At 60.7% G+C, this 24,158-nt stretch overlaps 2 protein-coding genes across 6 annotated transcripts in view; one reads left to right on the forward strand and one right to left on the reverse strand.

Annotated features, from left to right (window-relative positions):
* Positions 1–766: 766 nt before the first annotated feature.
* Positions 767–17,718, reverse strand: RNF44 (ring finger protein 44). 5 transcript variants are annotated; one of them, XM_075998551.1, is made up of 12 exons: positions 17,064–17,293; positions 11,156–16,749; positions 6,850–7,000; positions 6,472–6,661; positions 5,933–6,100; positions 5,326–5,499; positions 5,073–5,234; positions 4,862–4,986; positions 3,726–3,813; positions 3,522–3,643; positions 3,321–3,420; positions 767–3,124 (listed from the first exon to the last, which is right to left on the reverse strand). In XM_075998551.1, the coding sequence occupies exons 3-12, from the start codon at positions 6,954–6,956 to the stop codon at positions 3,062–3,064; spliced, it is 1,299 nt and encodes a 432-aa protein (XP_075854666.1). In that variant the 5' UTR covers positions 6,957–7,000; positions 11,156–16,749; positions 17,064–17,293; the 3' UTR covers positions 767–3,061. The 5 variants fall into 5 exon arrangements, with proteins under 5 accessions (XP_075854666.1, XP_075854665.1, XP_012636971.1 ...); XM_075998550.1 differs by lacking the exons at positions 11,156–16,749; positions 17,064–17,293 and adding an exon at positions 17,545–17,718 and having other exon boundaries at positions 6,472–6,691; XM_012781517.3 differs by lacking the exons at positions 11,156–16,749; positions 17,064–17,293 and adding an exon at positions 7,537–10,727 and having other exon boundaries at positions 6,472–6,691.
* A 5,007-nt stretch (positions 17,719–22,725) lies between these two features.
* CDHR2 (cadherin related family member 2) overlaps positions 22,726–24,158 on the forward strand; it is a 37,005-nt gene continuing 35,572 nt past the window's right edge. Inside the window, exon 1 of the mRNA XM_075998442.1 lies at positions 22,726–22,792. The gene's annotated coding sequence lies outside the window, so the exon portion shown is untranslated. The remainder of the gene's footprint in view (positions 22,793–24,158) is intronic.

Genomic DNA, 24,158 nt, shown 5'->3' on the forward strand with positions numbered 1-24,158 from the left:
CAGCCTGAGCAAGAGTGAGACCCCGTCTCTACTATAAATAGAAAGAAATTAATTGGTCAACTAATATATATAGAAAAAATTAGGCGGGCATGGTGGCGCATGCCTGTAGTCCCAGCTACTCGGGAGGCTGAGGCAGGAGGATCTCTTGAGCCCAGGAGTTGGAGGTTGCTGTGAGTTAGGCTGACGCCACGGCACTCACTCTAGCCCGGGCAATGGAGTGAGACTCTGTCTCAAAAAAAAAAAAAATGGTTAGAGCTGGAATCCATACTACTAAGTGAAGTATCCCAAGAATGGAAAAACAAGCACCACATGTACTCACCAGCAAACTGGTATTAACTGAGCAGCACCTAAGTGGACACATAGGTACTACAGTAATAGGGTATTGGGCAGGGGGCGGGTATATACACACATAATGAGTGAGATGTGCACCATCTGGGGGATGGTCATGCTGGAAACTCAGACTTGGGGGGGAGGTGGGAAGGGCATTTATTGAAACCTTAAAATCTGTACCCCCATAATATGCCGAAATAAAATAAATAAATAAATTACAGGAGACCAGTAAGTGACTTTTCCTCAAACCAGTTAGATGAAATCCTGTGACTCGTTGACAGAATGCTGCCCACCTAATTCACGTGCACAGCAGATGGCCCAGAGTAGTCACCGAGCTGGCGTGGCCCCCCTGGCCCGCGTGAGGCCGGCTCCACGGCTCCCCCCGCGCTCCCCGCCCTCAGCTTCCCAGCAAAGAACACAGGCGGCCAGGGGCGGCTCGGGCGACACTTGGTATACGTCGTACATTTATTAGTGAATATCCCTCTGAAATCAGCAACAATATTAAAAAAAATAATGATTGCACTACTTGGTCAAGCAGAACTAGCAACTTTCATTTTAAAAAAAGTACAAATCTGTTAAAAATTTCAATCAGTATACACATATATATAATACAACATACTAGTTATGTTAAATGCTATAAACCAATGTGAATCCAATGGAATGGAAAAAAACCACACATTTAAGCTTTAAGAACCATTTTTTTTTCTCTATATATTAGCATTTTCTCAAATACATACATGGGAAAAATGAGGTAACTGTAAAATGTGCAAGGAACAGGGCCCCCCAAATTACATGTATTTATATATATATGTAATTATATATATATATATGTGTGTGTGTGTATATATATATATATAACCTTTCTAACACAGAATGCAGGCGCTGGGCCCAGCCAGGGCTGGGGGAAGATGCCCGCTGTCATGCCTAGGCCGGAAGGTGGTGAATAAAGAGTAAACGACGACAAGCCCCCACCACAGGAAATCATTGGTAACATGGCATCTACAGCAAGGTCGGCAAATCACAAACATCCTAAGTAATTGTTTTATAAACCTTTTTTTTTTTTTAAATGGTGTTTTCTCTTTTAACGTTGTATTCTCCCCCAACAGTTGCGTGCTGGGCTCACTGCTGCAGCCAGCACGCAGCCCGGGAGCCCGTGCCCGCCTGCCCAAGGGACCGCGAGGGGTTCAAGCCCTCTTGCTGGGGTCGGGGAGGGAGGGGGTCAGGGAGGGCGGTTCTCCGTGTAAAACACATGGGTTTTCAACACTGCTATAAATATAGAAACGTCACCTGGAGTTATATACAGTAAGACTTTGGGTTGTCCGCGGGGGCGGGACCAGCGGGGGCCGCGGCAGGCGGGGCGGGGAGGTGGGCCGGGCTGCGGGAGGAGAACGAGGGTGGTTGGAGCATCCCTGAGGCAGCAGGCGCGGGGCCTGCTAGGATGTGCCGCCCCACACGCGGTTCGTTCAGGGCAGCAAGCCCAGCTGGGGGTAGGAGAGGAAAAGAGCGGGGCCAGGGGAGGAGGGCGGGGAGCTCAGCCAGACCCCGCAGGGACCCCCTCCAGACCTCAGAGGGCAGGGACCAGACTGGAGGGGACCCCTGGACAGGGGCGTCCACGCCCTCCCTGGTCCTCATGCTCCTGGGACTTCCTTGGAGGAGACTCACCCAGGCAGGCGGGAGACGGGCCCTGGCCGGAGCGGGAGAAATGCCCTGAAAACGCGTGGTCCCGGTGGGCTCGAGGGAGGTGTGCAGTGCAGTGCATGGCAGTTATCAGCTGAGAACAGACCCCTCGACCCTGCCACGATGGCCAGCGCCCGGCGCGGCCCGGCCACGCACGGCATGCAGGCCAGGCGGCTGGTCTGCACCTCGCTCTGCCCCCCGGGCGCCCGGGCCTGGTTGGTCCCTACCCCTGACCCCATTAAACCAAAAGAAAAAAAAAATTGTCTTAAGTTTCCACATCCCCAAATCCTACACGCGATTTTAGGCCAAATGAATAAACAAAAACTGCTGCTCCTCACATTCATGCAAAACGACAGAGAGGGGAGAAAATCAAGCACGGGTCTGGCCCTCACTGGTGGAGGGGCGGCCACCAGGAACACGGAGGCTCGACTTTCCCTGGGCTCCCCCAGGATACGTGTGCCTCAGCTCGGGCTGGTCTCCATTGCCCAAGAGGCCGGCGTGGCGCCACCCTGCCTGGGGGAGGGTTCTCTAGAAGCCACGGCCCCTCACAGCAGCCTCGGCAGAGGGGCTGCCCGAGTCTGTCTGGTCAAGGCGGGAGGACTCGGCCCGGGGCTCAGGGAACGGCCTCACGACACTGTCCACGCACCTGGCAGTGCCACTCGAGCAGACGGCATGCCATGTCAGTGCAAGAGGCCAGGTGGCCCAGGATGGCGTCCCTCTGCCACGCTGGGGCAACGGACCCCTGGCTCACAGCGCCAGGAGGAAAGGGGAGAAGGACCTGAAGGCCAACAGGAGGGAGACCAAATTCGGGGGGCTCAGGCAGCTCCGTGGTGGGCAGACAGGCAGGCAGACCAGACCGGGCAAGGAGTCTTTGGAGCTTGGCAAATGCAGGGCTTATTGCAGGGGCTTCTCTCGGGGCTGACCCTGGCGCCAGCTCTGGAGATGCAGGTGGGAACGACGGGGCAGGCCGGGATCCCTCCCTCCCCGTCCTCCCTGCCCCCACCCCCGAGGGTCCAGAGCTTTGGGCAGGGTTCTCCTGGGCAGCCGTGGAGCCTCACTCGGCCTCTCTGGGCACCTCAGAGGCGTCGGCCCGGCAAATGGGACACGTCCGGTTAGCCTGGGGGGGCAGCGCACGTCAGGCTTCCCTCCCGCCTGTCCCCACCCCACTCCCGTCCCTCCAGCTGCCGGGTGGGACTCGGCCCCCGGGAGCCGACGACAGCAGGGATGAAGGAAACTCCGCCAGCCCGCGCACCCCCACCCGCCCGCCCGGGGAGAACCCGGAGGACACTGGGGAGCCGCCACAGGCCGGTTACCTTCAACCACTTGTCGACGCACTTGGCGTGGAACTCGTGGCTGCAGGGCAAGACTCGGAGCAGCTGCCGGGCCTCGAAGTCACTGAAGCAGATCACACACCTGGGGAGGGGACAGAGTGTCACCTGCACACGCGGAGACAGCGAGGAGGGAAGGTGCACGGCGGGGAGACCTCCCGGAAGGTGGGGGCGGGCGGCACTCACAGCGTCTGCTCCGACTGGCGGCTGTCGGGGTTGAAGCGGTACGAAGGGAGCTGCTCTATGTCTGCTTTGGTGAGGCCTCGGGGCTTGGCGTCTCCCAGCCGCTCGGCCAGGTTCAGGAGGGCCTGGGGAGGGCGGACCGGGCGGTCAGTGGCGCCCGGGGCCGCAGGTCTCCCACCCCACCCCCCGGCACGGAGCCCACGGGACCTCGTAGTTCTCCATCTCCACGTCGTCCACGTCCAGGTCCAGGCTGATGGTGGGCCCCATGGCCGTCGGCGACATTGGCAGCATCGAGCTGGGGAGGGAGGGAGAGAGAGGCGGCCGGGCCCGGGGTCAAGGTCAGCGGGGCCGGGGCACAGAGCTGCCTCCCTGGTTCTTCCACGCAAACAAAGCCCAGAGCTCTACACAGCTCACGCCGGGGACCCTGGTGGGTTTTTTTTTTTGAGACAGAGTCTCACTCTATTGCCCAGGCTAGGGTGAGTGCTGTGGCATCAGCCTAGCTCACAGCAACCTCAACCTCCTGGGTTCAAGCAATCCTCCTGCCTCAGCCTCCTGAGTAGCTGGGACTACAGGCATGCGCCTCCATGCCCGGCTGATTTTTTTTCTATATATATTAGTTGGCCAATTAATTTTTTTTTCTATTTATAGTAGAGACAGGGTCTCGCTCTTGCTCAGGCTGGTTTTGAGCAATTGCCTCGAGCACCTCCCTCGAGCCCACCGGGACCGCGCGTTTTCAGGGCATTTCTCCCGCTCTAGCCAGGGCCCGTGTCCCACCTGCCTGGGTGAGTCTCCTCCAAGGAAGTCCCAGGAGCATGAGGACCAGGGAGGGCGTGGACGCCCCTGTCCAGGGGTCCCCTCCAGGGTCTGGCTGAGCTCCCCGCCCTCCTCCCCTGGCCCCGCTCTTTTCCTCTCCTACCCCCAGCTGGGCTTGCTGCCCTGAACGAACCGCGTGTGGGGCGGCACATCCTAGCATTGCTCAGGTTGACACTGAGCAATCCGCCGCCTCGGCCTCCCAGAGAGCTAGGATGACAGGCGTGAGCCACCGCGCCCGGCCTGGGTTTTTATTTTAACAGTAGAAAAATCATAAAAATTTATCACAGGCACACGGGCAGGAGTCACACAAAACATAAACTCCGGGACCCTCGTGTTCGTTGCAGAACGCTGTAGAGGGGCAGGAGCCCGACTGGCGTGTGTGTACGCGCGCGTGTGCGTGAGTGTGTGCACACACGCCTGGCATGGCGGGGGTGCCACAAGGTTTGGGAGCTCAGAGGCCGTGTTTGGGACTTCCCCCTGGAGACAGGGAACAGGGCACCGCGCCGTGGTGCAGACGTGCCGGTACTTACAGGAAGTAGGGCAGGAAGCTGGGGTAGTAAGGCGGTGGGGGCGGCGGTGGGGGCGGCGGGGGCAGTGGCTGCTGCAGGCGGTATCTCTGGGTGCTCAGTCTCCGCGGCATCACGTGCGAATACGGCTGCATGAGGGGGCCGGGAGCAGGTCAGCCCGCCGGCCGCCTAGGCCACGGCCCTGCAGCCGGGTGGGCGCTGGGGCGGTACTCACCACACCGAAGGACAGCTCCTGGTGCAGCGGGTCGTGGGGCAGGTAGTGCAGGGGCACTGGCGGGGACAGGGCGGGGCCGGGGGCGGACGTGGAGTAGGTGAAGCCGCCCAGAGGGTGCTGGTCCGCCCGCAGGTCCACGTCATTGTCCAGCCGCTGCAGGGGCTGCAGGAGGCAGGGATGGGTGAGCCAGCCAGTGAGACCCGGACGGCCCCAGATGCCACCCCTCTCACGTGGGACCCACCCCCACACTCACCATGCGCGGGTGCTGGGTCTGCAGAGACACAAACTGCCCAAGAGGCGCCATGTGGGCGGGCTGGGGGGGCGGGGCCGGCGGCGGGGGGTGCAGGATGTAGTGGTCACTGGAGATGAGGTGGGGGAACGCCTGGTAGGGCACGGGGAGCTGCTGCATGGTGCACGCCTGGAGCAGCTGCCAAGAGAGAGACAAGGCGGGCGGGCGGTTGGGGGGACTAGAGAATGTTCTGGGCTCTGGGCTGGGCCTATGCTTGGGACGAGGCCGGCCGGGGGCCGTGGCATCCAGCAAAAGGCTCCACCGCACGACACACACCCACCAGCTCCAGGGCCTGCACAAGAAACCCTCTGGAAGCCCACTCCCTGCCCCAGGCCGCAGAGGCAGCCACTACGCTGGTAACCCCGAGCCTAAGCTCCGTGCCTGTGCCGAGAAGCCCGAAACACTCCACAGCCGTGTGTGGACGCACACGCATGATTTTCTGGGGGGAGTGTGGCCTGCAGGCCGGCAGTCCTGACAGCCAGCACGGGCACGCTCAGCTCGGCCCCGTCCAGGGTTGGCCTGCGCCCGGGGCTGGCACGGGGCAGAGCGGGAGGTGCCAACGCTCACTCACCGGGGGCGGGAGGCAGCAGAGGGGGTAGTGCTGCCCGCTGAACATCACGGAGCATGCTGGGAGCTGCTGGGCGCTGCAGCCAGGGATGTGCTGGCCTGTAGGCAAGGGGAAGCCTTGGGTCGTCACTGTGGTGACCGTGTAGGACAGAGGGACAGGCCCTTGGTGCACCTGTGGGTGGAGAGAGCCAGGGAAGTGTAGGCAGGAAGCCTGGCCATGCAAGCCGCTCTCGGGAGAGAAGCCCTCCCGGGGCCAGCTCCCTCCCCGGCCCTACCTAGGGACAGACCAGACTGCTCCTGCTGCAGGCCCCCAGGGCAGACAGAGGCCTCTGGGTATCCGAGAGGGGCTCAGCTCTGCCAGTCATCCAGTATGGCCACAGGGAAGGCCCTTCCCCTTCTCTGGGCCTCAGTTTACCTACCTATAAAATAGGGCTAACAAAGCCTCCCTAGGACATGGAACGAGCAAGGCGAAATGAGGCCTCTGCTTCGCAGACTGGCTTCCTGGGGAGTAGGGGCAATAGGGCTGGGGGGTGTTGTGCCTACCTGCTCGTGGAGATCGACCATGAACGGGCTCTGCTGGGCGGCTGGGTGCAGCATTCGGGGGCTCCCGCCGGCAGGAGCCACGGCTCGGTGCTGCTCTACGGGGAGGTGCGGCGCTCGCGGCAGTGGCTGCTGGGAGGGGAAGCGCTCATGCTGGGCAGGCAGGCTGGCCGGGGGGCCCTCGCGGCCGGGGCTGCGCCACAGAGAGGAGGCCCTGATAGGACTGAGGGGGGCCACTCATTCACAGAGCAAGGACGAAAGCTGGTCGCTACCCCCATTGAGGAGGGAGGCTCGCTCAGGGCCCTGTTTCTGCCTCCCAGCCCCTGTGCCCCAGCCAAGCTGGCAGCCCAGCAGCATCAGGACCGGGAGGCTCCTTCCTACCTGCCCCGCAGCTGGCCAGGAGCGCTGCCGGGTCCTGCAGAAAATCGCCGATGACCCACAGGGACACAGGGTGGCCACCTAGTCACCGCCAGAGCCCATGGTTGCATCAGGTGGGTTGAGGGGTAGCGGGCCTGGGCCGGGGCTCACAACCCTAGGAGGCAAGCAGACAAAGAAACTGAGGCACAGAGAAGGCCAGGTGCTTTTGGGGGGTTGGGGAGACAGAATGACATCCCTACGGTGCGATTCCAGGGACCAGTGATGCTCACCGTGCCCTGGGCTACATGTGCGCTCTGGCTCGGGCCTCCTCTGGGCACTGGGGTCCAGCGCTGACAGCCCAGGAACAGGCTCAGCCTGCCAGGAGCCTAGACCTCAGCGTCCTGCTCTGCGAAGTGGGACCAAGCCCCTCAGAGCCGCGGCAAGGCCAGAGCGGGCCAGCACGCTCCCAGACCGGCTGGCTCCGTGAAGCCCTCCCTGGGCAGGGCCGCCCGGGCACCTGTCTTGCCCCGGGCCTTGCGGGCAAGGGCCTTCCTCTGCCTTACGCCAGGGGCCCCAGCTTGGCCTCTCAGCAGCTGGGGGTTCCTGGGGAGACTCCAGCTTCCCCCCTTTCACCTGGCTGGCTCAGGAAGGATTCCAAACAGGCCTGAGACCCAGTCTTCCTCCCACTATTGCCAGGTAAGAGGGTCTAACCTGGTTCCCGCCCTCAAGGCTTCCAGTCCAAGGCAAGATCGTATTCTTTCTTTAACTTGTTCCGCAGGGCCTACTCTAGTGTGACTTCATCTGCTCTTCAGGGAAGGTGCTGTCACTCATTTTACACAGACAGCCGAGGCTCCGCAAAAGGTAGAGGCTTGCCCAAGGCCCCACAGCAAGTGTCAAAACCGCTGGGCCAACGGCAGCTTCTCTGTGTACCCTGCCGCCACCAGGGGGGGACCAGCCCAAGCTTCACAGGAGAAGATGAAGGAAGCGAGTCACTCTCAGGGAGACTGCAGTCTGGGGGCCCAATGCAGCCCCCAGAGTGGGAGGTGGGGCCTGCTGAGAAAAAAGGGGAAGCGAGAACCTGAGAGAGGAAGTTGAGGAGGAACGGGCTGGGGCAGGGTCACCCCCCTCAGGTTAGAGCTGAGGGGCCAGGCGGCGGAAGTTGGGGGTACCTGGCTGCACCCCAGGCCTCCATTCATGAACACCAGAGGTTGGGACGGGGGCTGGCAGGGAAAGCTCTGGAAGCTACCGGACCCTGAGAAGCTGAAGGGTACATCAAACAGAGCCAGCCCTTTGCTGTTCCTGCCACAGGGAGAGCCCCTCCGCCGAGGTCTCCACCTAACACAACTCCTCTGCATCTCCGGCACCCAGCTCTCCGTGCCACCTCCCTGCCGACACAGCCAGGAGCCAGTGTGACCCTCGGCTCAACGCCTCGTCCCTTCCTGCCAACGGCAGCAGCGACCGCTCCCCCTGTGCAGGGCTTGGGCCCTACCTCTCAAAAGGAGCCTGCGTGGGAGGATCCCCCCCCCAATTTTTAGGACGGCGCCAGGCCAAGACCACAGCGGTGTGAAGTGCAAGAGCTGGAATTCACAGTTCTCCCACGGAACTCCAGGGCCCAGTGACCAGCTTGTGTCTAGCACAGGGCAGCAGGCTGATGTGACAACTGCGGCCTGAAGAGAGCCGATCGTACAGGTCAAAGGCCACAGAGGCTGGCAGCTATGACATTACTTCCAATGATTAGAAAGATTACTGAAAAGACCCGGCCCCTTGTTGGAGGGGGAAAAAAACTGGAAAACCTGGTCCTGACGGGCTTTATTTCTGCTTGGCCCCCTCGCCCGGAGCAAGAGGTCTCTCTCCAGGTCTCCCCAGGTCCGATCTCTGCCCAAAGACCACAGGTGACTGAGTCTGTGCTCCCTGGCATGGGCCAAGCACACAGCCTACCCAAATCCTGCTGACGACCCAAGCCAGCAAGCAGGGCCAGGGAAGACTCGGAGGCAATCCCCAAATATCTGAAACAACGCACTCCTAGCTCATCCCAGACCTTCTGGGCCAGAAGCTTTGGAGGACCGGGGAACAAGGGCACTTAGGTTGTTATCAAATTCCCCAAAAGTGTCTGTAGCACAGCTAGGTTTGGGAACCTCTGCTCAGCTAACCTCAGAGATGCTGGGAATCCACAGTTCTGCTGCTGATGGACACTAACAGTGGTAACTAAGCTACTTCCCAGGTGCCAGCTTGCCAGTCTTCCTAGCAACCCTCCGAGGGAAGAACACGGAGGCACAGAGGTGAGGTCCAAGGCCAGTCAGCTGGAACTGAGTGCGCTGGGCCATGACCCAGGCAGTGTGACCATAAAGCACCCATGATTAATCACCAAGCCAGTGGCCTCCACTGCTCCTTTTGTGCCAGGTGGTCTCGCTGGTGGCGAGGCAGTGCCAAGGCTCGAAGGATTCCCACAGAGGCCCAGGCCATGAGAGTCTGCTCTGCGGCCAGCTCCCTACACCCATTCCTCCAGGAAGGGAAGACAGTAAGGAGCTGAGAAACCAAACCAACAGAAAGAAGGGCCTCTGGCCGTGGGTGACGGTGCCAACCCTCCCTCTCTCACATGGCACCCCTGACTTCTGCAGTCTTGGCTGAAGACCTTGCACTCATGGTTTCCCCTCTCTGATCTTCAACTTCCCCATCTGTAAAATGGGAACAGCCCAATAACTAGCGATTGATAAAGTCTGAACTCAGCTTGGGTGTAAATGCTCATTACCCCACTTCAAGCTCTGCAGGGGACAACAGGGAAATACAAGGAAATACGCTGCCTGCCGCAGGGGAATACCACAGTTGAGAAGGGAGTGGCTCTTGGTTCTTTAAGTTCTACCAGGAACAGAGGGAGCACAGAGGAAGCACACCCACTTCGCAGTTGAGAAAACTGAGGGCCAGACTAAGGAAGTAACTTGCTCTAGGCCACAAATTCAGAGAGGAACAGAATTGGACCCAGCTGGCCCTAGGCCCAGACTCCCCCAATCCCCAACTCATTGGCACTAGTAGAGTGAGGAAAGCACCTAATCCCAAATCTGTATTCAAAGCCATAAAGGAGGTAGGGACAGCATTTGCTTTCAGACACCCGTGATTAGCTCTGCTGTGTAAAGAGGCAATTGAGGCCCACAGTAGACGCTGGCAACTGGCTCAAGGTCAAGCAGCAAGGACAGCCAGGTGCCCACCCGGACCGCTCTGCCTCTCCATACCTCCTCTGTGCTGTGCTGTTGGCGAGGTGGGCGCAAAGGGGTCTTGAGAGTCCCCTCTGTAAGTCTAAGCTTGCCTGGAGGCAGGCACCGTGCTGTGCAGTCCCCCATCCCTAGCCAACTTCTTAAATCCAGTGCCCCAAGCAGCTGCCTGATCCTGGTCTAGGGAGCCCCTCGCAGGTCAGGTCCTTTGGGCTTGTGGTCTGTTTGCGGGAAGAAGCACTTCCCTTTTGGAGAAGAGCAAAGTCAAGCCTCTGGGAGCGTGAGTAGTTTCAGGCAGGAAAAGAAGTCCTTCTCCTCTGCCCCTCCCATCCCAAGAGAGTCAGGCCCAGCCACAAGCGGTCTCCAACGTGGGGTGCCTGCAGGCCACTGAGGACTAGACCATCACAGGGGGCGCGGGGAGTCCTCGGCCAGCCCAGACCCCCTGGGTGACCTTGGTCAAGGAAATCCCTTCACTTCTACGAGCCTCAGTTGCCACAGCTGTAAAATGGGGGTGGAAGTGTCCCCTTCCCAGAGCGCCCAAATAGGACCAGAAGAGACAAAAAAAGAAAGCATCACATTAGTGGGGGGGGGGAGGAAGCCACTGTCCCTGCCCAAAGCGGGCCGGGAGGAGCAGACTCGCGGTGGGGGCACAGGACGCTTCCTCAGGCCCCCTCCCCGGGGCGGGCTGGCGGGGCCGAGGCGCGCACGCCCTGGGCCGGAGCGGCCTCCCGAGCCCCTCCCGACCCCTTGTGCCGCGCGCGGAGGGCGCTGGGGCGGGCGGCCAGGCCGCGCGGCCGGGGCGCTGTGACTTTAAGAGCCGCGGGTCCCGGACCATGTGCTCGGCGTGAGACAAAAGCAACAACAAAGGAAGCGGCGGCCGCAGGGGGAGGGGCGGCCCTTCCTCGCCAACCGCAGCGCCCGGCGCCGCAGGGGGAGCCCGGCCCGGCCCGGGGCCTCGGGGAGGGGGCCCGGCCCCGGGGGCCTCGCCAGCCCCGGCCCAGGAGGCCGCCCGGGGTTAACCCCTGCGGGGCCGGCCAGGTCCCAGGCCCCCACCCCCGGGGAGGGGAAGCGGAGTTTCGGGGTGCGGGGATGGGGAGTGGGGGGACCCCCCGGCCCCGACTCACCTCCGGCCGCCCGGCCACGCGCGGACTCCTTTGTTCCCGCCCTAGGGCCGCCCAGCGGGGCAGGGGGCGGGGGGCGCCCGGACCCTTTAAGAGCCCCCGCCCTGCGGAACGACGCGCTCCCCTCCCCACCCCCCGGTCCGCGGGCAGCCCGGCTCCTTCCGGGGCCCTCTCTTTGTTGTCCGCCCGACGGCGCCCGCCTCTCGCGGGGCCCCCCGCGCGCTCAGCGTCTCTCCGCCCCGGGCCTCCGGCAGCGGGAGGCGGCCGTCGGGACGCGGCTGGGTTTGCGCGGCCGGCGGCGGCGGCGGGCCCTTTAAGAACTGTCCGCGGCGGCGGCGGAATGTAACAAACCCCACATTTGATTCACAACATTCGAATCGGCGGAGTCGCGCGCCGGGAGGGAGGGGGGGACCCGCGGGGGCGCGCCCGGAGGCTCCAGGAAACAGTAGCCGTCTGCAACCCCGCGGCGGCCCCGCCCCGCGCCGGGAGCTCCGCCCCGCGGAGGCTCCGACAGCCAATCACTCGCCTCTGCCAGGCACGTGACTAGCGGACCGCCATCTTGAGACAGGTTTTTTTTTTTTTTTTTAAAAACCTCCTCTTCCCTCCCACCTTCGCACTTAAAGCGACCGCAGCGGTAGTCAAGGCGAGGGGCGGGGCAACACGGCCCGACCTAAAGATGAGGAGACCCCGAGGTGGGCACGACCGACCGGCTGCAACTAGAACGTGCTAATGCAAACTTGCGAACTGCGCGCGCACGCTGGGGCTCAGTTTCCCTGCCGGGGAAATGGGTCTCGCCGGGAGAGCCGCAGCGCGGACTTACTGTGTCATAGTCCCCTCCGCGGGGACCGGGCGCCGCCTGGGACGCCGAAGTGCAATAGGGCCGACCTTCGACGGCGCGGGAGCGGCCTCTCAAGTCGGCCCAAGTGGTCAGGACGACCCCAACAGCCCCGGGCCGGCAACTTTCCCAGAGGTGACGTCACCCGCGGGGCTGCAGCGCCGCGATGACATCATGGCCTGGCCGCCCCACATCTCTTTGTTTATACTACCCGGCGTCTTTAAGAAGCTGGGACGGCCCGGGCTGCCCAACAGACCAATGGCGGGCGGCCCATGCAAATGAGCTGACGCCCGCCGGGCAGGAGGATTGGCCCGGCGCGCGCTGACGTCACAGAGGCGTTTAACCGCCCCGCCCCCTGCGTGGCCGGGGGAAAGGGGTGGGGCCCAGCCTGGAGTCTAAGGCCGAACTGCGGACGCGGGGCGCTCTCGGTGCCCCAGGCTGGGCCTGGGGGGGCTGGGCGTCCTCGCTGAGAGCTCCCTTCCCGGGAGAACTGAACCCAATGAGGCCTCTGTATGTCAGTTTTCTACTCCTCCCAGCAGCCTCGAGACGCAGGGATAACCACAGCCAGTCTATTTCACAGATGGGGAAACTGAGGCCCTCCGCGCACCCCAGGTCACACGGCTAGCAAGTGTGGCGGGGCAGGAACTTGAACCCAAGCCAAAGCCTTGTTCTCCTGCGCCTCGGTGCCTCCCTAGGCAGACATTATACAGAATGGAGTATTGCCCAGTGAACTGAGTATTATATAAGCAAAAAAAAAAAAAGAAAAAAATCAGTAATACCTTGAATATCCAAGAGCTAGGTATAGGCCTAATAAAGAATGGTGGGTGGATCCATGGAAGTGATAACTGGACTCCTGTGCAGCTACCACAGAGAGGCAGGTGGAGGTGACATGGGGCTACCCCCGAGACAGCCATAACAAAAACGTCACCAATGCATAACGTTAACATCTGTTAAACCTGTATGGTGGGCTACTAGGGCAGGGGTGAGGGGTTCATTTCCTATGCTTCTTTGACATATTTCATCATCCCAAATTTAAAAACTAAAATTGAAACCAAGATGCTGAGCAGGTGTAACAGTATGTATCAGGTTTTTGTTTGCTTGTTTTAATTGGGCATATACATTTGCATATAATATTTCTAGAAGGATATACAGGAAACTGATTAACAGTTTTCTTCAGGGAGCACTGGAAAGGAGAACTCAGTCAGAAGGATAGACTATGTACATTTTCTTTTTTTTCTTTTCTTTTTGAGACAGAGTCTTGTTCTGTCACCTGGGCTAGAGTGCAGTGGTGTCAGCCTAGCTCACAGCAACTTCAAATTCCAGGGCTCAAGTGATCCTCCTGCTTCAGCCTCCCAAGTAGCTGGGACTACAGACACGCACCACCACACCCAGCTAATTTTTTCCATTTTTAGTAGTGACGGGTCTCTCTCTTGCTCAGGCTGGTCTCAAACTCCTGAGCTCAAGGGATCCTCCTGCCTCAGCCTCCCAGAGTGCAGGGATTACAGGTGTGAGCCACTGCACCCAGCCCATTTGCTTTTTTAAAAGTCCTATGCGGTATATAACCTACTGAAAATTTTAAAGAAAACTATTATCAAAGAGTAGATTTTACATCTTTTAAGCCATAAAAACTTTTGTTCCCTTACAGTCAGAAATTCCCTTTCAGGAAAGGTATCCAGTGGAAATCACCCAGAAGGAAGTTTGGGGAAAAGACATGCTTATGGCAATGTTTAGACCCAAAACAACCAGTATCACTGTGGATGTGCAGCCAGCAACACAATGACTGAGGATGGTGCCCAATGGGCTGCCTGCAGATCTCTAAGCAACACAAGATCAGGTTCACGATGCAGTGCTACAGATGTTAGCTGGAATGCCAAACTCTATCCATCACAGTTAAAACTATGTATGTATGAGAAAAATTGTGAATACACAAAGGGATGCTTCTTCAATCGGTTCATCATCAAGTCTTCCTTCACCTCCTATGGCTTTCAACCTTTTATTTTCCCTGCCACGTAAAAGCAATTATAAAACCCCACATTTGAAGGTACCTACATGTGTAAGATTATCCCTGCCTCCTTTATAGGGTTAGAGCTTACGGTGGCTCCCTGCCAAATGCATGTAGGCCTGGCCTTGGGGGCTGCACTTAACAAGCTCTGCCTGCCCAAATCTTTAGGGCTCACCTCTCCCTATTCCCTCTCCCACAATCATGGTGGTGCTCCCCCTTGGTGTTCCCATCAGCCATCTTCCTACCTTTGCTCAGGCTGGACTCTCTGCCTGGATGCCCTGTGTCTTCCTTTCTACCAACCCATTCCTCTTTTCTGCTGTTTGAGGCTCTCCTCGCATCCCACCTCTTACAGGAAGCTGTTTGTGATGTCTCCAGCTTGTACTGAATTTCTCTGAACACAGAGCTATATGCACCCTGACCTTCACCTCATGCCATTTAACGTATACACAGCTCTGTCGCATTCACTGTATGTCTCACTCAATAAACCCCTCCTGGCTCAGGGGATTCAACGTTTGTGAGTGCACCGACGACCAGGCTTCACTGGCAGTTAGACGTCATGGGGGTAATCCAGCCTCACTTTATAGATGAGTGTCTGAGGCTCCAAGAAGAGAAGTGACTTGCCCAAGGCCACATGGTGAGAATACCTTTACCACTCCCACCCTTGGAAAGCAACCCTCTAGTCACAATCTAGTTATGTACCTTCAAGCCACCAAGCCTCTGAGTGTGCCATTCTCTCTGCCTAATATGTTCTCAACATCCCTGACTCACCTCTGGCAAAAATCCTGCTCAAATTTTGAGGCTAACTCAAAAACCACCCACTTTGAGCCTTCCCCCTTCCCTGACCTGTCAGCTTGCTCTGGCTTCCTCAGTGCGGTTATTGTCACACTGCACCGTGACAGCAGCAGGAAATCTCCGTGGGACTGCTACCCCTGCTCCCAGCTTCAGGGCCTGGAGTATCCTGGATGGCAGATACCCAAGGAAGGGCCCCTGGGTTTGCCCCTGATCCTACAGGGCTAGGGAGTCCCTGCCCTATCTTGTCTCAGGCATGACCCTCTTACTCATGTCCCCAGGCCTGGGCCTGGCCCCAGGAGGCCCCCAGTAAATCCCCACAGTCCCCTTGAGTTTCCCCCAGGCCAGAGGCCAATAACAACCTCTCCCCCTCACCCGAAAGGCCTCTGTGGGCACATGCACAAACACTCTGGAGCAAGCAAAAAGGGGGACACAATTTCCCCAGATTTTCCAATTTTTCAAGAGAAGCCAGAAGTCTGAATGTTTGTTTGAATCTCCTCTCAGGTCCGAGGTAAGTCTCCCACTTTGGCCGCCCCGGGTGGGGATACAGCCGGCATGCCTACTGCATGCATTCGCACCCCACAAAGGCACGTGCTGTTTACGTTCATCGTACAGACAGGAAAGCAGTTCCGAGTCAGAAGTGGCTCCCCTCGCCACGGAACCTGGAAGTGTGGCCCTGTGGGCTCCAGATGTCACAAGTGGGGTGGCCCACTGGCCCACCTCTACCCTGCCATCTGTTGTGATTGACGTTCTGTGCAGAAAGGGGGGTCCCTAGGGTCTCCTGTAGTCTGGGCAAGTCCCACCCCGATCATCCTCTCACGAGGACCTAAGAGCTAGATCCCAGTGCTGGCACGTTTTGTGGATGAGGTGAGGGGTGATGAAGTCCCCCAGTGTCACAGCCATCGAAGGGCAAACCCGGGGTCACGTTTGGTTCTAACCCCACATTGTTTGGTCTGTGCAGTGCAAAGGACGACACAGGCTCCCATAACGAAGTCAATAATCAGAAGCACAGAGGTCCCCAGGGCAAGAGGACACCGCAGAGGCTCAGGACTAGTAGGTGGCTCCAGATGACACAGAGTGGGTGACAACCAGAGAGGGATTCTAAGCACTTGATGCCACATTCCAGCTTCCTCCTCCAGGCCTCCTCTGCAGAGGGGAGGGACTTGGGCAGCTGAGGGGGAAGAGGAGGGTGTGGTCATCGTTTCCTGCTGGGGCCTGGCCGGCCAGGCTTCCCTCCTACCCAACAGCCTGGACACCCTGCTGCTCCCTCTCTCAGAATCAGAAAAGTACCCCACTCCTTTCTTCCAAAGCCCCTCGAGCCCTCCTCCAAAGAGGCAGGGTCCTGTAACCTCCCAGGATGGAGCTGGGGGAACACAGAGACCGAGGTGCGCCCCCCGCCGCCACAGCCCAGCCTGGTAGAGCCAGCTCAGGACTCAGACCTCCCAGACCCCAGCCCAGAGCCTCGCACACCTGGGTGGAGACAGCCCCCTGCCAAGTCCTGTCCACCCAAAGCAGGCTTCAACACACCTGAGCCCCCGAACCCCAGCTTAAGTGGCAGATGAGCGTGAGGACAGGCTGTCTGTAGGGGTGTCCTGGTCTGGGGCTCCGGCTCCAGCTCTGAGGCCGTGGGGAAGTTATTTGGCCTCTCTTCTCCTCGGTCTCCCTCTGTAAAATGAGGCCACCGACATGAACTAGTGACGGATGACATTCACTGAGCTCTTCGTGCGTGCCTCCTGCAGGCTACCCAGGGGCCAGGACTCCACTGACGGCTAAGCACAGAGCCTCCAAAGTCAGCCTGCTCTGCCCCTTGGCGGCTCCGCGACCTTGAGGAAGCCACTAACCTCTGCGAGGCTGTGTGTCCAGGTGTAACGCGGGGCTGAGAGCGCCCGCCCACCTCGGGGTCACCTGCGGGTCTCGCCGTGCGCGCCTCGCGGGCTGCCCCCGCTCCACTTCCGGGGTCTGGGTCTGCACCTGCACGCGCGAGCTTTGTGGGTGTGGCCTGGAGGAGGTCCCTCGCCGACCCCCGCCCCGCGCCCGCAGCTCTCCCCACGGGAACCCCGGGCGCGCAAAGCGAGCGCGGACCGCCAACGTAGAGTCCGAGGAAGAAGACGGGCGGCCGCGGGGGTGCGGTGCCCGGCACGCCCAGGGAGACGAGCCCCACCGGATTCCCATTTTCCTTCCATGTTAAGCATCCTCCCCTGCGCGCAAATTCCCGCGCGCGCTCCCCGCCCCCGCACCAGCTCCGCGCCAGGCCCGCGGCTCCCAGGCAGCGGAAGCTGCGTGACCTTGGGCAAGACACGGACCCTCCCTGGACCCCTCGGCGCTCCGACACGCAGAACGCAGTAACGACGCGCCGGGGTGCGGGGGCTGCTCCCTGGACCCGCAGCCGCTCCGGGGCAGGGCCGGGCCCGCTGGCTCCCCAGCGGCGGGCAGAGCGCGGCGGTGCAAGGTTTGGGACGGACGTGACGAGGCTAAAGAACCGCGGCGCAGCTCCGGCTCTCGGTCCCCGACGCCTGGGTCCCAGCTAAGCCGCGACCCGCCGAGGCTCGGGGCGCAGCGTGCGCGGGGCACGCTGGAACTTGTAGTTCCCGGGCGCACGCACTGGGGCGCTCGGACCCGCGACCGGCAGAGCAGCGGGACTCGGGCGAGCTCCGGCCCCCGACCCGGGACGGCGAGCTCCGGCCGTGCGGGCGCGGGAGTCCCGGCGCTCCTCCGCCGGCCGGGGACGGTCTGGGCGCTCGGCGCAGGGGCCGGGCCGGGCGTTACCTGGGGCCGCGGCGGGGCTCCACCCGCGCCCGGCGGCCGGCGCGGCGCTCCAGCTGCAGCCCGGGTCCGGTCCGCTGCGGCCCGCGCGCCGCCTGCCGCGGCCCCCCGGCCCTGCGGAGTGGAGCCGTCCGCGGACCTCCCCACCTGGCGCGCGGGCCTGCGCCGCTGCGCAGCTCCGGCCCCCACCGGCTCGGCGCGGTGGCACCGCCCGGACCGCACCAAGCTCCCGCGTGGGGGTGGCGGGCGGGACGGGGTGGGGCGTCTTTCGGCAACGCCCACCTGGCGCCGCGCCGCGCAGGGCGCGCAAGGGCGGAACGCGCGGGTCCCCGCGGCCCCGCCGCCCACTTACAGCGCCCGCGACCTTGGGTGAGCGGCTGCCTCAGTTTCCTCGTCTGTGAAATGAGCGAAGTAATACGACTCCGCGGTGGATGGAAGACCCTTTGGTTCCCGGAGAGTTTGTTCTCCTCCCCCAGCCTCGGACGGATGCGCCAAGAACCGGCTCTGGGCTCCGCAGCCCTTGGTTCCCCGCTTTGGGCCATTCTCCGAGCCTCAGTTTTCTCGTCTGCGAAATGGAAGCGATGATGCCTTCTTCAGGGGGAGGTTGGGCGACTCCAGCGAGAAGAAGCGAGGCGGCCGGCCGAGACTTGGGGGGGGGATCCCTGCGCACCCGGCGTGCCCTCGCTTGAGCCAGCCTGGACCGGAGCGGGTCCCAGCGGGGCGCCCCGCCGCCCCCAGCCCCGGGCGTCTGAGGCTGCGAGGGCTGCAACGTCAGCGCGCCCTGGGGTCCGCGCCTCCCGGAGGCCGCCCCACGAGGCCCCCTTCTCAGCCCGGGATTAGCTGCTCCGCGGAGGGCTCATGAGACAGTTGAACAGCTGCCTCGAGACCGCCTCGGCTTTGAAAGCCTCCGTGTGTTGGCAGGACAGCCACAGGGAAGGGGCGCGCTGCAGGGAACCTGGGCCCTGGAGGGGGCCTCGGGAGGGAATGAGGAGAATTGGGGTTCGTGGGTCCCCAAGTTCTTTCTAGGGCTGTGAGTCTGCGACATGGAATGGTGTTCCCAGGCCGGTCCTTTGTAAGACAACGACGAAGAGACTGCACCCTGCAAAGTGCAATGCGGAGGGGTGACTGGGAGGTCGTGGAGGGGTTGAATGCATAGTCACCAAAGATGCACCCTCAGCCCAGACTCTCGCCCTCACTCCCGGCGGCCTCTGGGCTGTACGCTAGGGTGGGGGGCTGTACGCTAGGGTGGGGGCTTGGGCGTCTCCCCGTTGCAGATGAAGAAGTGGTCACTCAGAGGGAAGGAGCGGCTTGCCCAATGTCATATAGCTAGTCTGGGGCCAGCTAGCACTTGATTTCGATTTCAGTTTCTTAGCACATAGTGGGTGCGTATAGCAAAGACAGGCAATGAGAAGTTCTTATGATCAAATTTTTTAAAAGCCCACACTTGGCGGGGTGCTGTGGCTCACACCTGTAATCCCAGCGCGTTTGGAGGCCAAGGCTGGAGGATCCCTTGAACCTAGGAGTTTGAGGCTACAGTTGAGCTAAGATTGCACCGCTGCACTCCAGCCTGGGCAACAGAACAAGACCCTGTCTCTAAAACAAACAAACAAACAAACAACAACACACACTTAAGACTGGCTATGAAGGAATGCTGACGTGTATCTATAAGTTGCTACCTCGTTTTTACTTGCCCTGTGCTGAGTGCATCATATCATTAATCCTTATAACAGACCTATGAATTGGAGTCTGCAGTATGCCCATTTTACAGATGAGGGCATTGAGGCTCAGGAGGATGAAGTGCCTTGCCCAAGTTCCCCAGCTGGTGAGTGGTGGGGAGGGGATTAGGTCATCCGAGTTCTATTACTGAGCTCTTAGCTGTACTTCCTGCCTAGCTCCCTGCCACTCCCTGAAGGTGACCTTGTACCTGGACCTGTTACTCAGACCTGTATTATCACAGCCCAGAGCACAGTGAGCCTCCCAGGCTGTCTTGTGGACAGGCACCCCTTGAGATGGGCAGGGGCCCACACCTGCCTCATGCAAATGCTGTCCAAAGTCTGGGTAGGCCAGGACACACCTTCGGGCACCTGGAGCAGTGACTTAGAGCTGTTGGCCTCAACCTCAAGAGCATGGAGGGAGGGCAGGGGCTTAGGTCTGGGGTACGCCACCTCTGGGACAGGGCAGAGAAACCAGGCTGAGTCCCTTGGTCTGAGGCAGACCGAGAGCCTGGAGCCTTGGGTGGGGTTCCTGACTCTCCTTCCGGTCCGGCCTCACCAGCAACGATTACTGGCTGCTTCCTTCAGAGCGTAATCCGGCAGCCACAGCAGGAGGGTCAGCGGCAGGAACGGTCGCCCAGATGATGTATTAGTATCCAGCTTCTGCCACTACTGACAGCCCGGTCTTCGGTGGTGCTCTGCCCTGCCCAGGTATCTGTTTCCCATCTGTAATAGAGGGGTAATCACCCCCAGACTCACTGGGAGGATTAAACGAGATGATATTAGTAATAGTAACACCAACACAGCAGGAACATAGCATTCACTGAGACCTTCCTCTGCGTTAGGCACCATGCTTAGGACTTTTTTTTAATAAATATTTTAATTCTTATTTTTCTTTTTCTTTCTTTTTTTTTTTTTTTTTTGAGACAGAGTCTCGCTTTCTTGCCTAGGCTAGAGTGAGTGCCGTGGCGTCAGCCTAGCTCACAGCAACCTCAAACTCCTGGGCTCAAGCGATCCTACTGCCTCAGCCTCCCAAGTAGCTGGGACTACAGGCATGCACCACCATGCCTGGCTGATTTTTATATTATATATATTAGTTGGCCAATTAATTTCTTTCTATTTTTTTATGGTAGAGATGGGGTCTCGCTCAGGCTGGTTTTGAACTCCTGACCTTGAGCAATCCGCCCACCTCGGCCTCCCAGAGTGCTAGGATTACAGGCGTGAGCCACCGCGCCCGGCCCCTATTTTTCTTTTTTATATATTTTTTTCACTTGGGGGAAAAATACTTCTAGACATACTTAGGACTTTATTTTTTTATTTCATTTATTTATTTTTGAGACAGAGTCTCACTTTGTTGCCCAGGCTAGAGTGAGTGCCGTGGAGTCATCCTGGCTCACAGCAACCTCAAACTCCTGGACTCAAGTGATCCTTTTGCCTCAGCCTACCGAGTAGCTGGGACTACAGGCATGTGCCACCATGCCCGGCTATTTTTTCTATATATATATTAGTTGGCCAATTAATTTCTTTTTTTTTTTTTTTTTTTTTTGAGACAGAGTCTCGCTTTGTTGCCCAGGCTAGAGTGAGTGCCGTGGCGTCAGCCTAGCTCACAGCAACCTCAAACTCCTGGGCTCAAGCGATCCTTCTGTCTCAGCCTCCCAAGTAGCTGGGACTACAGGCATGTGCCACCATGCCCGGCTAATTTTTTCTATATATATTAGTTGGCCAATTAGTTTCTTTCTATTTATAGTAGAGACGGGGGTCTCGCTCTTGCTCAGGCTGGTTTCGAACTCCTGACCTCGAGCAATCCGCCCGCCTCGGCCTCCCAGAGAGCTAGGATTACAGGCGTGAGCCACCGCGCCCGGCCAATTTCTTTCTATTTATAGTAGAGACGGGGTCTCGCTCTTGCTCAGGCTGGTTTTGAACTCCTGACCTTGAGCAATCCGCCCGCCTCGGCCTCCCAGAGTGCTGGGATGACAGGCGTGAGCCACCGCGCCCGGCACCATTGTTACTGGCTCAGCATTGTCACCCGCCCAAACCCAATCCAGCCGCTGGGCCCAGGGGATGCTGCCATCTGACCATCAGGCCTCGGCGTGTGCCCACCCCGGCGTGGGGGAGGCCGGGCGTGCAGGCCCCCGGAGGAAGAGGAGGGGTTGCTACTGGGAGAAGGGGCAGGGCTGCAGGGCAACTGGAGCATCAGGGGCCGCTGCCTGGGGACAGGACGGGGAGTGAGGGAGAGGAGTGTGGATGAAGGTGCCCCGCCCCCACCAGGGGCGAGGGGAGGACTGGGCGTTGCTCGCCTGCCCTGCCCGCGTCACAGGGCCCTTTGGCCAGGGCTGGCTCCCGGCTCAGCCACCCGCTCTCCGGGGCACGTGGGCACACCCGCTGCTCCTCTCTGAGCCCCGGGTCTTCCACTGCAGCGTGGGCGTGACGTCACCAGTGCCCGCCTCTCGGGGTGACGCCAGGCCTCAGTGAGAGCATGACGTCCGGCACGCTTGAGAGTGCTTGATGCTCGCCTTGGCCCACGTCCCACCCTGGCCCGGAGGTGCCCATGCCCGGTCCAGCAGGGCTGGGTGGCCCCTACTTGTGCCCCTAGAGGGGCCGCAGAGGCGCTCAATAAATGTTGGGTCCCACTCCTCCCGGGGGGGACGCTGAGGACATCCCAGGGTGACTCCCCGTGCGTCTCAGGATTTGCATCTCGTGGTCTCTCGGGGGGTCTGGGGCTCACGGGCCCCACGGCAGGTGGGCGAGGGAGGCGCTGGCACCCGGGCTGGAGTGCACCTGTCCCTGCCCAGTGGATGACAGGGCAGCGGCGAGCACCCCAAGGAGCCTGTGCCCAGGGCCCCTTCTGCGTCGGCGCTGGGTGGGTGGCCCTGAGGGTGAACAGGAGGGAGTCAGGGCTCAGTCCCTGCTGGGGGGCCACCATGGGGCAGCGTCTAAAGCCAGCCTGGGCTGGGGGAAGCCCCTGGCAGAGGGTGGACGCCCTCCATGGTCTGAGTGGAGGGACACAGGGCCACAGAGCTCCAGAGCGCGTGGTCCAAGCTTGGGCCGCACCTGCGCCTCCCGGGGGCTCGTCCTGGAGTCTCTGTGTTCGCTTGTCACACTCCTTTACCTGTCCCCTCTCCTGACCTGACCCACTCCACCTTGTCCCTGGGCTCCCTGTGCCTGAAGAAACTTGTAGTGGGGAGGGGACAGAGGGCTCGAACACAGCCCTCCACTGGTCCCCTTCCCTCCCGCCTCTGGCTGGCTGCAGAGAACCGCCTTGTTCCCGGGTCCTCGGGCTCAGCTTGCGCCAGGCCCTTCTCCTGCACCTGGTCCCTCCTCCCCGCCCAGCCCAGGTGTGGCAAGGCAAGTGCCTCAGGAGGAGCCGAGGAGCCAGCTCATCCCAGTCCCAGGGGGTGCGGCCTCGGCAGGTTAATGATTGCTCAGGGGAGGTGGCGATGGTACCAAAGTCTGCCTGCCGGTGCCTGCTGCGGGCCCCAGACGTCCCAGCTGCGTGCCGGTGTCCACCTGCTGCCTCCGCGGCCCCTTCTGGGGCACAGGTAGGGCTGCCCAGTGCAGCTGGGCCAGGCGTGGGTGTCTCCGGGCCAGGGGCATCACGCACCAGGAGTAGGGTGGGGTTTGGGGCCAAGGTGAGCTTTGGGGACTTTAAAGTCCCTCCTGCAGCTGGGTGGGCGCGCTGGGCAGATGGGTGACCACGCTGGGCTGGGGAGACCTGGGCTCGAGTCCAGCCACCATGCAGCCTCCACATCTTCCGCTACGTGGGGCCGGCGGCGCTGAGAGCTGCCCTGGGCTCCCGCCGCCTGCTGTCTCCAGCCCAGCTCCATGGCTTTGGGTGGGCTGTTAATTCTTCTGGGCCTCAGTTTCCTTATCTATAGAATGGGGGTGATAATAGTGCCAGAAGGAACCTGAAGAACCCCTGAGGCAGAGTTGGGCCCGGGGCCAAAGGTCAAGTGCAGTGCCACCTCCGCCAGCCCTAGGAAGTGTCAGGCAGGGACCACCCCAGCTGGCCCCTTCCTGGCCCTGAGACATCTCCTTCCCTGGGACACGGTAGAGACCCAGGTGAGAGCCAGGGCCAGGCCTCGCCACTGAGGCAGGCCTTGCTGGGTGGGGCCGCGGCACAAGGCCGGGCTCAGTGAGTGCTGAGACCCCCACCGACCCAAGAGGCCATGCCAGGCATGTGGGGAAACCGAGGCCCAGGCAGGGAGCAGGGCTTCCCGGAGCGGCGCTGCGAAGACAGGAAACGCTGGATGCCCAGCCCAGGGCCATCTGCCTCCATGTCTGTGTGCAGGACACGGCAGCCTGGGGGAGGGGCGCGGGGCGTGGCAGGGAGCTGGGACCCGTGGGTCCCCTGGCCTTGCTCCGGGACTGGGCTGGGCTGGCGTCTGCCCTGGGGGTGCAGGCAGGGCCGGTGCTCTCCGGCCGGTCCCAGGCCCAGGCTTGCCGGGGACCCCTGGATGTGGAGGCCGTCTGGGCCCCGCCCTCTGCTCCTTGTTCCTGGGCGTCCCTCTCTGAGCTTCTCTGCACCTTGCTTTCCTCCTAGCGATGTGACGAGGTGACGTGAGCGCTAATTCCTGCCTGGGGACAGGACGAGAGGAGATGAGGAAGCGGAAGTGAAAGCGGGCGGTAGTGGCCGAGGAGGTCGGCCCTGGGCAGGCCCTGTGTCCTCACTCCCAGTGGCTTCAAATTCTAGAAAGCCTTGGAGGCGTGGGCTGCTGCCCGCTGAGGGTGAGGAGCCAGCACTTCCTGGGCCAGGCAGGCAGGGCCAGGGAGGACTCCCAGGGGTCTGCACATGTCACTGGGCGAGGGTCCAAAGCCACCCAGTGCTCCTCCGTGTCCTTTCTGACCCTCACCAGGCACTTTTTTTTTTGAAACAGAGTCTCGCTTTGTTGTCCAGGCTAGAGTGAG

Source organism: Microcebus murinus, chromosome 28, assembly GCF_040939455.1.
Source record: "Microcebus murinus isolate Inina chromosome 28, M.murinus_Inina_mat1.0, whole genome shotgun sequence".
Classification (NCBI taxonomy): Eukaryota; Metazoa; Chordata; class Mammalia; order Primates; family Cheirogaleidae; genus Microcebus; species Microcebus murinus.

Excerpts from the sequence above, each read along its gene's own strand:
- RNF44 (XM_075998550.1), bottom strand. The coding sequence starts at position 6,956 with ATGCAACCATGGGCTCTGGCGGTGACTAGGTGGCCACCCTGTGTCCCT. Across the intron at positions 3,421-3,521 it reads CGCCAGTCGGAGCAGACGCT|GTGTGTGATCTGCTTCAGTG; the intron begins GTGAGTGCCGCC and ends TCCCCTCCCCAG. Across the intron at positions 3,125-3,320 it reads GCGTCGACAAGTGGTTGAAG|GCTAACCGGACGTGTCCCAT; the intron begins GTAACCGGCCTG and ends CTGCCCCCCCAG.